Source organism: Vanessa atalanta, chromosome Z, assembly GCF_905147765.1.
Source record: "Vanessa atalanta chromosome Z, ilVanAtal1.2, whole genome shotgun sequence".
In the NCBI taxonomy this organism is placed as follows: domain Eukaryota; kingdom Metazoa; phylum Arthropoda; class Insecta; order Lepidoptera; family Nymphalidae; genus Vanessa; species Vanessa atalanta.
The window spans coordinates 4,722,780-4,736,648 of record NC_061902.1 but is presented as its reverse complement, the minus strand read 5'-3'; the positions used below and the strand labels follow the sequence as shown (position 1 = coordinate 4,736,648).

The following is a 13,869-nucleotide window of genomic DNA, read 5'->3' as shown; positions in this document are numbered from 1 at the left end:
ATACATTTTCTTTTTTCTATTGCATATACATTCTCGAAGCGTGTGTCACACTTCGTTAGTGATTCAGAGTTCAAACATTAAGGTGCGTTTCCACTGTAATAGTTAACAGTTTTAGTTATTGCGTCATTTTTTTAATTTTTCGAATAATTGCCCAATTTTTTCTATAAACTTAAATGCAAATACATATCAATAACCGGGTACCGGTAATACGGGTACCTGTTTCATGTTTACAGTTTGATAACTTAAGGTAATTACAGAAAATCGTCAGCAGGTCGTTTTGACAGTGAGTATTCGGCCTTATTCAAAGCAACAGAAACTTGTCACGAGTTCGTATCGACAGTGAAGACTCAGCTTTAGTCAAAGCTAAACGTTAACGCATTTTTAATGCAACGTTCAGTCATTGTACGTCGCTCGCTGGTGGGAAATTACTTTGGATGTTTTCAGCGTGACACCACTCGGTATTTACGTGACGCTTGTACTCATAAATCTGTCACGCTGAACTTGTGTCGTAAAATGTTGGTGGATTCTAACGGACGTTGTATTAATGCCTTGATCGTGTCACGTTGCCTTACAAGGTCGTATGTTATGCGAAACATTCAGCGTTCAACTTATGTTATTAATATTAATGTTAAATCAGAAACGAACTCAACATTTATTATTATTAAAATTCCTTGATTTTTTAGCAGGATTACCGATAGTACAACTAACAAATAAAATATCTAAGTTATCATTCTTCTTACTTCTACCTTATTCTTCTAGTTTTATATCGGGACCCTTTCGTTAGAAACGATGTACATTTCAAACCAGCAGTAGTTCTTTCATTTATTTGAATCCACGACGATTCAAAGTGTTCGATAAGACAAATGAAGCATGTTTTGATTTTGATTAGTTTAATTTAATTTAATATAAACAGTAATAAAACATTTAAACGCAGATTCCTCAGATTAAAACGAGAATTTCCAATAACGTCACTCAAATCTAACGCGACGATTCTGGTCGATTTGAATTAGAATTGAAATGCAATTTTAAGTAAATGACTGTTGAAATATCCAGATCAGCTTTGTACTATTATGCGAATTTCTCTATTACCGTCATCATATTCAAAATAAGACAATAAATCGCAACAATAAAATAATAATTTAACATATTTTAAATATTCTGAACATCTAAGATGTTTTGGTCTTAGTTCCAATCTCCGATATAATATTGGACAAGGGAAATTAACGATTAATAAATTATTTAATAATGAACTTTATTTTAAATATAAACGACCGACGTCTGGGGAAATACAGAGGGTATCTCCCGTGATGAAGTATTTCGTGCATAATACGTTTCAATATTGTTAGTCCAAGTAGTAACCGCTTATAACTTATCCGTAATAATATAAAAATAATATCAGAAGATACCAATTAAAATCTATATATTATTGAAATTTATCGACTAAAATAAGCTAATGGATTGATGTGATGACATTATTTTCTTCATGTAACTCCTTTGAAATTTATTTAATTATGTGGGCGTTGGACGTTGTTTTTCCGCCATCATCTGTCTGACGGTTATGAGCCATTGATAATAATGACATCACGATATATTTTATTTAAACACGAAATAAAAGCCCCTTTACTAAATTACATCGCGCGATTTTTATTTAGGTATAAATTCGCATCGGCCTTTATTATTTTTTTACGAACCACAGATTTATTATACTCTGCATATTTCAAAAAGGAGGCCTAATATATCGAGCATAATATCGATTTTCGTGTATGAATTTCCTAGTCACGCGATTTATTTAAAAAAAAAATTAAAAATTGTTATTTCGGTCTCTTTGTCTATGAATAATGAATATTTTTTTGTGTTTATATTTTGCACACACTTGATTTAATTTTATTATACTTATAATTGTATTGTAAATTATTCAATAATACATAATTATTGGAGTTGGAATAAATTATGAAAGATACAATCAATAGGATTCTTGCCAGTATCTTTTTTTCCGTAGAATCTTTTTTTTTTTATACGAACCGATATTTTATTTTTCGATTTCTTATTTATCTTGTAAATGACGAAGCGGACGATTCGGAAGTTTTGTGTAACGACTTACATAATAAGTATGTAGTTTTAACACTACATAATAATAAACAAATTTACCGCCAAAATAAAACTATTTATTGCAAAATATTGTTCAAAATATGTACACATAACTTACATTATAATATATAACTTAACTCTTTCATAAACCAAATCTATTGTATTTTTGTTTTCTATAAGTTCAACCATTTTGAGTACCAATATTCTTGCCATCATCTGCTTCCTCTTAACAAACTTTTATACGATTGATCTTTTGTTGAAAACAAATTGAACTTACGTTTCCATCATTACTCCCTCTCGAAAGGTGGAAAGCAGAACATGAGCTCAACGACAAAAAATAAATGATCCATTCCTTTTGAAGAAGAACGCGACAGTTACTGATATATAGACTTCACTGGCATATATTAAACGTACAATTTTATACGTTTACTATATGCTAGTGAGGTCAAGAAGTTAGGATATTAAAAATATGTGTTATTATGTAATTTAATGTCAATGAGATTTAACGAATTACATGAAATGTTGTAAAAACATATAAAAGTCCTACTGAAAAAAAATTAGAGTATATATAATTATATATACATATGGTAACATTTCAAGTGATTTTTGTAGATGTTTATATGGTGAACGACGATTGCTGATGCTAACCGAAATTTTATTCTGCGATCATTATTGAAGCTCTAAACATTTTCCTTTGCACTGTATCGAATGTTATATGATTGCAATATCCAAAGCATTTCATGAGGCTGTAATTTACACAAGGTCAGACAAGTGACACTTTGATTACGAAATTTGAAACTATAAACTACTCACACATAGTTACTTCCTTTATCTGTTACATATTTCAAAGCATGATATAGTACAAAATAAATATTGCATAGATAATAGAAAATCACAATAACTACACATTATAGTCTTAATTATATAATTTAACATCACTGTTTATGGCAACTGGCAAAACTAATAGCCATTAATTTAAAAATAAATATCATCTAATAAGTTTTTGCCAAGGAGGTAAAACAAAAAGAGATCAATTAAAAAAAATCTGTGCCACGCTGGCCATAATAAAAGCCATTATTTAAAAAAAAGAGCTAACCTTACAATAATATATGATGCGATTGTGGAAAGATGAGATATGTCATCTCACCTTGGTAATAAGTAACATTAAAAATAATCTTAAAATATGGGTTCATTTAATCGCAAACAGTACTTGATTGGGCAAATCAAATAGCGCTAAACGCGCGCTAACTTTGCATCCTATTACACACTTCCGTCCCTTTTGACGAAATCGTAACAGATTGTAGGAAAACGAGGGGAAAGACGTTAAATAACAAAAAAACTAGTGACAGAAAAAATGACAAGTAGGCGTTTGATGGCTGGAAAAAAATGTCATAACGGTCAAACGTGACAGGAATGTCATACTTTAATGATAACACTTTTATGTAATTTGTACGTATTTTGCGCCCGTGTCACGGTCAGCTCTCGGATTATGTAACGAGTACAATAATTTGGATTTATGGTCACGATGTCAGAGGGAAGAAATTTATTAGACTTGTTAGTTTATGTATTTTCTAGTGTCGTGCGTTGTTCTGTAACAGTGATAATTAAACATTTTGTTAAAACAAAAATAAGAAGGGAATGGGTGAATGGGACATATATTGGTAAGTGACTCCGCTTATATTATTGTTGTCCGGCAATAAAATAACTAATGGTTGGTACTAAAAAAATGTTATTTAATACTTTATCTCAACTTAACTTTCTTTGGTCTATCTTCAATTCCGAGAGATAATTATCTCCGAATCGATTGTAGATTTGGCTATCAATTAGCAAGGGTAACGCTTCTAAATTGAATAAAGATTTTGACTTTGACCTTGACTTTAAAAATAACTACATTTTTAAAATTTTCCTTCAGTTATATTTTATTTTTATTGTCTTCATGTAAAGTTATTGACAGTAATAAGCAGCTTAATAATTATGACGTATTAAAATAACAGTCAGTAACAATACGATACAAATTCCACATTCATCGTGCCTTTTGTTGCGATTCTACTCGTCCTTGACTCGGCTCAGCAGTCGAGCCGGTTCATAAAAATATATTATATTAACCATTTGTGATTCGACAAATTCTCTATTTAAATATTTTGAACAATTTTTTTTAATGCAAAGATAGTAATGTTTACAATGTCGAATTGGAATGGCCAAGTTTCTACTGCAAAAAGTGACGTTAAGTTACTTACATTTTAGTTTTTATTGTTTACACATCGGAAAACTTTACTTTTAAACTAGGTGTGTTTTACCTAAAAAATGAGGAAATTCTATACAATCTTTCATCCTCAATTTCAACCTGTTGGGTAATAATTTTCAGAAATGCTTAAACAACTGTCTTATACTCATGAACAGAAGATAAATACCGATTTTCCTATTTTAAACACCGAAAAATGGCGAACTTCGATACAAACTTTTATCCCTTATATTAACCCTCTTGGCTGATTTAAAAAATATATTTAACTCAATCACATAAGCCTAAACGTTGATACAGGCTAATTTCGCTTAGTACTTAATTTAAAAAAAAAAGTTCTTACCTACGTTCCATAAGGAATACCTGTGCAAATAATAATGTTAGACCCACTGGTTTAGGCTGTGCGTTGAAGACAATCAGTCATTTTAATAAGTTAAAGATAAGATTAAAATTCTATTGGAAAGCATACATAAACCAAGCTAGACGATAGTGATTTCAATTGCTATTTTTAAACAATGTTTGTGTACACAAACTTTGTCAATAAATATAATATTGTCTGTTATTTGTGATTTTCGGAATAGTATTTAATTACATGCTCATATTAAGTTTCGCAGACACGGGCAATTATAACTCCAACAAAGTTAAACAAATACATATGTATTTCAAATTATAGTAAAATTACAATTCAAAAACTCAATATATTATATTATTAAACAAAATGAACGAATGAATGAATTGAGTACAAGATACTTCGTTATTCTCTACTAAAATATGTTCAAAACATTATTTGTATAAAATTAATAAAGACAATTGATATTGAATCATCACGAAAGGCCAAGATACCGAATACATAATACAATGGGCGAGACGGATAGAAACGTCAAAACAAGACTTCTCAGGCAAGGAGGGACCTTTAATGAATTGGGAGAAATACCTCAGCCAGAGGCGTCATCTGCTTACTCCATCACTGAGTTCTAAGATTATTCAAGAGAGCTTAACTCTATTTGACAACATGGAGCGGAGTTGGTTTGAAGTTTAAAGATCTTATTTATTTTATTTTGATTGCTCAACGAAATAAGCATTTCGAGTGTTTAAGATACGCCAAGACGCTTAATTAAAAAGACGGCGTAGCGATGATAAATTAAATGGAATGGTTTTTAGTTTTGCTATTTTATTCAGTTCATAGCGCAATGTGCATATCGGTCTGGGTACAGTCCACTCCCCAATTTAATCTACCACTAAACAGCAATGCTTTCTTAGTGAACCGGTGTAATTACAAGCGTTAGAGTAGCATCTTAGATCTTGTAGTTGACGATACAATTACTTTGTGAGAAATAGTTTATGCTGCCAGTACCTCTCGGACGCCTTCCCGGTTGTCTACGTACTATCAGTTAGACCATTTGTCCGCTTGATGTTCTAAAATAAATAAATCCATAAAATAAAAATGGAATATATTGCCATATTTAAAATAGCAGTGTCATACTGAATTAAGTTACTTCATATTTCATTCGTAAAATGATAGAAAAAGACTTAAGCTACATCATATATAAATACTATTCGGGCCCCGCGAAACTTCGCGTTTTTTCATGAGTTTTTTTAGAAACTTCGAAACCTATGAGAGGCCAAATAAATAAATACTATACATTATGTATATGTTGAATCAAAAAAATAAAACTTTAGAGCATCGCAAAAGTCTGATTTGAATAGTTCCCATTGAATTTGTAGCGCTGAATTAAGAACTTCGGTTTCAATTCCGAAACTTCGCTTGCGTTGAAACAAATTGTCAATCTACTTCGCGGTATCTCGAATGAATCTCTAATTAAAATTTTACTTAAAACTGTATTATAATATCAACATAATATATAATACAGATTAATGGTAACATCGACATGTCAGTACCCTTATTGTTTTATTTTATATTATGCTCATTAAATTTTTCGTTTCTAAGCACTCGGGGGTCATTGAAAATCAGCGCCGGGTCCAAAAGCTTGACAAGGGCTGAGTATCATCCGTCTTCCGATTTAAATCACTTCACTAAACAATTTACAGTTTATTACGACGGGTTTTTAGGGTCCCGTTACCAAAGGTTAAAACGGAACCCTATTACTAAGTCTGTCTGTCATCAGGCTGTATCTCATGAACCGTGATACACTTGGCATTTTTACAGATGATGTATATCTATTGCTGCTATAACAAAAAATACTAAAACAGAATAAAATACTTCGTGCGTGTTTGAATTTAACAAAAACTGATTGTTGTAGCCTAAGTTACTCCTTCTTACATCACCTATCTTCCAGTGAAAGTCCCGTCAAAATCGGTCCAGCCGTTCCAGAGATTAGCCGGAACAAACAGACCGACAGACCGACAGACAAAAAATGATAAAATGTTCCTTTGGTATTTGTACCGTTTACATATATACATACGCATTTAGTAATAACCGGTAATTTTAATATTACAAACAGACATTTCATTTTTTTTATATGAAGGCAATAGACGGTAATATACCTTTCGTGTTTATTTTTAGTTATTTTTTTCGTTTAAGTAAGTTTAGTTTTTGCTTTGTATTACATATTCTTATATTATCTGTATTTTAGTGTGTTTACAAATAAAATATAATTATATTATAATCCGTCAAACTTTCTCCAGTGATCTGTTTTTAACGTTCAATCGGGCAGATATAATTGGGGGAACAGACAAACCACTTTTGTTTGTTAATTCATTCGTGCAATCAGTTGTGCTGTAGTCTTAAACGTGGACTGCAGTGGTCAAAATGCGGTCGGGAGGTTATTTGGATTATTATTAGTGAAATGAAAACAATTCCATTTTGAGCTTAAACTATAATAATCAATAAATACAATGTCACAGAAATATGTTTCTAAAATCTATGTATGCAAATACAATTTCTGTCAAACAGCTTAATGTTTGAGGATATATACCACGCTATAACACAAGGTAAAAATAGATGGCATTACTATCTCTAAAATATAATAATAATGGTCTAAATTACATGAAAAAAATTGCTTATTTGGGAAGTCATTCTTTGCCAATATTCTTCTTTTCTTTGTCAATATTTGCTTGATAACTAAGAAATTTTTCAGTGTTTTGGATTACACAAAAATTGTTCAATGTAAAGTTTGAAAAAGTCTTTGTGAAAGAATATTTTACAAAGACTTTGCGAGGACTAAAAGAAATACTTATTCAACTTCGACCAACTTCCATGGCGATAATTTTAATTCGTACAAACGTAACTTTTTAAAATGTCGATATTTTTTCAGGTAGTTAGAACTCAATAGGAGATGGAACGAACAAAAAATTAAATTGGCGATATTCAGTAGTTCGCACGTTTAACGGCTACTGTACAAATTGAGATAAAAAAATTGCTATTGAAAGTAACCGAACGTTTGACACAGACGATTAATAATACACACACCGACGGTCGTGTTAACTGTGTATTTATCACCTTTACTATAAATAAAAAATATTGAACATTTTTAAATTCAAATAAAAAAATGATTAAAGCATTTTCAATACATAATATTGTTAAAATATAATAACGATTAAGGAACTCAATAATTAAGGAACCCCGGAATTCAAAAACATTTTTTCTTTAAACCTGTAGCATCAGCTCATAATTGTCCCATTGCTGGGCTAAAGTCTTCCCTCCCTTTGAGGGTTTGGAGCTTATTCCAATGCGGTTTGTTAAGAATACATGTGGCAGAATTTCATTGAATTGAGACATACAGGTTTCCTCGCTATGTTCCTTCACCCCTGAGCAAGAAAAGAATTATACCTAAACTCAAATTAAGTATATAAAATTCAGTAGTCCTGGGCTTAAATACACAATAATTGATTAAGATAACACGCGTTCTAACCACCGGGCCATCTCAGCAACCACTAAAGAATAAATTGTACAAAATACAGATTCTGTTTCCGTTGTACACGTCATGAATACATTATAATTATGTTACTTGATACGACGAAATTAAACCACAGAGGTTTAATACTTCATCAATGACATTCGATTACGTTAAAAAATTACTACAGTTTAATTATATTGGCGCCGTAACGTAGTGTAGCATTAAATTCGAAGGATGTAAATTAATTACAGAAAATTCCTTCTAGTACGGGTTGAAACGGTGACTCATTGAAATTCGCCGAATCTACATAGAGACATTGTTTATTTCCATAATATTTTTTAGTAAAACCTTTTTTAACTGTAATCAAATTTAAACAATGAATGATATATATTTCCACAGATACCATAAATATAATGCTTATGCACAACTCATATCTTTCATACCAGTGAGTAAGATATTAAAAACAAAAATTTTAATATATTCTATGAAACCTGCCGAGATGGCCCACTTGTTAGAACGCGTACATCTAAACCGATGATTTCGGGTTCAAGCCCAGGCAGGGCAAACCACTGAATTTTCATGTGTTTAATTTGTGTTTATAATTCATCTCGTGCTCGGCGGTGAAGGAAAACATCGTGAGGAAACCTGCATGTGTCTAATTTCAACGAAATTCTGCCACATGTGTATTCCACCACCCCGAATTGGAGCAGCGTGATGGAATATGATTCAAACCTTCTCTTCAAAGGGAGAGGAGGCCTTAGCCCAGCAGTGGGAAATTAACAGGCTGATAATGTACAAAAAATGAAATATGTAGTACCTAAATAGAATATTAGGGTTTCGTATTTTGGAAAAAACCTTTAAATAACAAACCTGCATTGATTATATCTTTACTAATATTTTAAATGCGATAGTCTGTCTGTTACCAAACCACTGAACTTAATTTGATGACATTCGGTATTAAACAAGCTTGAACTGCAAGGAAGGAGATTTATTATAATAATAGAAGGCATTTTTTAACTAAACCCACAACCCTTAACACGCGGGCGAAGCCACGTCCGCAAAACTAGTATGCCTTTAAAGTAATAAATATTACTTGTTTCGAGAATCTTTTCAATTACGACATCTTTCAGTTAACAACTCCAAATAGGAAAGAGTTAACGTCTTTTCTTCATAATTTCCGTTACGTAAATGAAAATTTCTCCTTTACCAAGATTGAAAGGATATCGCTGAGTTCCAGAGACTTCGTTCAAACAAGAACGATGTATGAAGTGTGTTATAAATTGGAAAGATCTCGAGACTAATAGGCCTGGGGGTTTTGATAGGAAAATTCAAGTTATTTGTTACAAACATTGCGAACCTTTTGATATATCGAACTAATTAAACTAATTTCGGTTTTCAAATAGATTTATTGCACAAAGATTATTAGACTTTCTAATAGTCACTATAATAATAAAACTCGATGGGGCTATGCTAATTAAAAAGCGTTAATTTTTTAATGTCATTCTGTTGCGATAGCTCTACATAGGTACATAAGTTTTTTTTAATTTTTAATTACACAGAATGGCATACTGTCAACATCGTAAATTTAATTTATTTTGTGTCAATCGCATTGAAAAACCGAGAACAACAATGCCATACTATACCTATACGTAAATATATACCGGAACGACTGATTAATCGTCCTGAGATTATGCCCCGACAACCAGCGCTATCACCATTATCTTTATTTCATTAATTAAGTAATCCGGCCCTAAAGGGACGCCATACTTGTAACAAATGACTTGGATTTTTCTATCACTGTCTCCTGGTCTGTAAAACATCGTTTACATTTCTAACCAATCCAATTATCTTGTATAAAATATGGAATCAGGTAATACGTCAAAATCAAATCGAAAATTATTAATGAAAGTAAAATATATCATTATTTGTTAATATATATTAAATAGATTCGCCAAAAAACGAAACGTAACGTTATGTCATGTTTGAGAGGTGGTGACCACTTACCATCAGGTGGAGCATTTGTCCTTTGGCTTACCAACTTTATAATATATGTACGGTGTGCTTTCGTATGATTGTAAATCTGAAGCCTCGAAAACCTAGACAATAAGAACAAATATTTACATTTTATTTTAAATTATTTTATGCGACTACAAACTTTAATTCAGCAAGACAACTTATACATTTTTTATTAATATATTAATTTAAAATATACGTTATCAATAAATAAGATAAATAAATATTTTCATTGGTTTATTGATATTTTAATATAAAATTTGAAAGACTAGACCAATTAAATTATTATTTGGTATAGAGTGAAATATATTCCGTCGCAAAATAAGACATGGCACTTATTTTATTTATTATTGATTAAAAATAAATACTTTAATATATTTATGCTTATTTATAACATACTTATAAATATATGACTGATATTTACTTCGACGGTTTTAATAACTATATACAAATCAAAACTTATAATAGCGATTGTACATATTATGACCGCTTGGAATGTTGGACAGAATGCTAGCAGCGTTTCGTGCAGACTACCTCGTTGAAAAATGAACACACATATATATATATATATATACAGTTATTTACAAAACTAATCAAATAAAATAAAGAAATAATACACTTCTAAATTAAGTCTTAAATTAGAATAAATAAAAAAGAATAAAATAGCTTCTTTTAAACCTCTAAAGATAATAATAAATAACATATACAACAATAATGTTACTCACTTTCACTAATCACAGCGGATAATAAAGATTTCTTAAAACCTAGAAGATATTGATTGTGGATATCTTTTTTAAGGCCATTTATACAATTATAAGTTCCGATACATCGAATAATTACTGGGAATTTCTCTTTATTTGTATAATTTAGAAATATTTTAATTTTAACATAAAACGAAGCGTACATATAACAACTAGTATATAACCTTTTCTAACTAAAAATAAACAAACCTTAAATTTACGTATTTCATGCGATTTGCTAATAACTCAGCTATATTGTGCACTACTACGAGTTTATGATACATATCTTTATCTATAATACAACACTAATACACTTTACTTCTTATATCTACTTTAATTTTACTTCTAAAATCCCGATAGCAGTTTCGTAGCCTTTCAAAACGCCATTTTTTCGCAAATGCAAAGTGAATATCATAGATTAATCAAGCTCTCAACCAATCGGGTATCGGGTCAATTTGCTGTCAAATGTTGTTTTTTGTTGTTGTATTTTGCTTTTTTCATCTTATTGTTGGCATAGTATTTAGATAATTTATTTTTAAATGCACCTGTACTAGCATATTAGCAATAGTAAGCTTTGTAAAGGTACGATGAAACGTGATAGGCCAAAATGTATTTGAAATCGGATTCACCGCGACAGCAGCACGATAACAAATGATTACTGTAAAGGTTACAGTTAACTAAGCCACATTCATTATCCATTGTTTGAGATCTCAAATATTATTCATATAATTTCAAAGGCAAGAAAATTTACAAAAATAAAATATATTTTTATCAAAATAAGGTTTAAAGTATTTTGCCAATTTTTATTTGGTTTCCATTGTGTTGTATCCATGTGAACCCACAGGGTACGATTTCAGCTGACCAAAATTAGTTCGTTAAGAATATGTGACAAAAACAATGAATCAGAGAGAGTTGATTGATGGTTGACTTTTATTGAATTTTAGTTGCTTCGTTTTATTCATGTTTTTTATTTAAAGTCTGTTTCAACGTTTTCCTCATTAAAGTATCGCTGAAAACCGTCTTCTTAAAATCACGTAAGCATTAAATTACGGTGTTATTATATTACACGCTCGATTCCCCTGCTAAGACGTTGAGAGATGAATCTACTGGCGTGAGAGAATTGAATCAAATTATCAAGACATAAATTGATACATGTGTTATTAACGCGTTAGTAAACTATACACTTATTCAAAAATGAAATGATTCGAATAGATAATAACGCAGAAGCAAAACAAGTTTTGTTTAAATAGAAATTAGCCTAGTAATAGTAATAAACTAGTCTAGCTAGGCAACATCTACTCAACGTATACTGACAAACTGCAATATATAGTATTGTTGTGTTTCGGTTTGAAGGGTGAGTGAGCCAAGGACAAGGGACATAACATCTTAGTTTGAGGAGGTTGAACGCCCATAATTGGGAATGGTAATTTTTTCTTACAAAACCAATTTCTATACTTATGTATCAGTCCATTTGCCAGTCTAATTGTTTTAAATTAAAAAAATATATATTCATCAATATTTTCAGACGTGTTCCGAATATGAAATTTTCATTTCATGTGACGTAAACACCCGCGAATCATTCTCGTTGATTAACTTTCAATAGGTCTGAATATATCACGTTACCGGAAGGCATTCATGTGTATGAATTATGTACCACATGAGTGCATCCGCAAGCTTCGATAAGATGTGTCACAATATGTCATCTAATACAACCAGGAATATGCTATTAAAAGATAACGAACATTATAAAAAAATAAAACAATGTTAAAATATTAATTAGCTGTAAAAAAAGCGCATAAAAGAGTTGGAATCAATTACAAATATAAAATGAAAAATAATTAGATTAATAAATATGATAACATTATACGCAATTAATAAAAGTCAATTGCTATGAAACAAGTCATTGGACACATCATTTAATACAAGACTAAACCTGACAAAGCGAACAAGAACCTTGCCGAAGAACAGGTATTAAGGTCAGTCTTCAAATGACAAGACCTAAGTAACGTCTTTTGTCCCACTATTCAGTGTGACAACCAAACAGCACAACGTTGCTGTTTATATATCTTCGAAAATGCCAACAGTTTCGTATAAATCGTTGCTTCGAGTCTGTACAAAACGACTTTATATCGAGATATGAAATCTTGTAGTATTTACAACATTATGATACATGTATCAAAATTAAAATTTAGGTTAGGTAGGTTTTTGCTCAACGTCGAACATCGATACTTCGTATTGCTTTATTCTGGATTGACAGGCGAGCATGCCAATATGTACATAGGAACAAGGAATATAAACATCTTAAACGTATTGGTTGATAACCAGTCGCAAGGAACGCTTTATATTTTCATAGAAACTAAATATGTAAGCAAATTTCACCAATCTGGTCATGGAGGGTGTGCCACTGTCCAATTACAAAAAAATATGAGGATTTATTTGACTTTTATTAAAAAAAAGCAAAAATGTCTTATGCAAAAAATTCTTTATCTTCATTGTTTTGTTTACAGTACATTGGAACCATGGACGTTCCGCGGCCGAGCAGTCGAGTTGAAATTGTAGCTGCAATGCGCCGCGTTCGAGTAAGTATTCTTAGACAGTAATCTCATTATATTTTTTGTCATCTTTAATGAATCAATTAATATTTTTAACGTATAAAAATTAAAATTACTTCCCGTACAATTCATAACCGCATGGAATGGTGGCAAAAATGCTAGCAGCATTAAATTGAAATTGCTAGCACCGTTGAATCGCAATTCTAAACTTTTGACCAAAAATTGAACCAGCGCCATTGTCACCAGTGGAAGTATTAAAAAATAAAGAATTTTACCTTTAAAAGTACGAAACCTTTATATTATCCAATGGGAAATTCACATTCGATAGAAGAGAAATTTAATAATTAATTTAAATTATTTTTATATATCTTTTCGTGTCG

The 13,869-nt window shown here is 30.9% G+C and overlaps 1 protein-coding gene across 2 annotated transcripts in view; it reads left to right on the top strand.

The window, feature by feature from the left end:
• The window catches only part of LOC125075986 (carboxyl-terminal PDZ ligand of neuronal nitric oxide synthase protein), a 201,237-nt gene that overhangs the window by 118,711 nt on the left and 68,657 nt on the right, over positions 1-13,869 (top strand). For both annotated transcript variants that reach the window (XM_047687900.1, XM_047687899.1), the window contains exon 3: positions 13,445-13,516. In XM_047687900.1, coding sequence (XP_047543856.1) covers positions 13,445-13,516 — 72 coding nt within the window. The remainder of the gene's footprint in view (positions 1-13,444; positions 13,517-13,869) is intronic.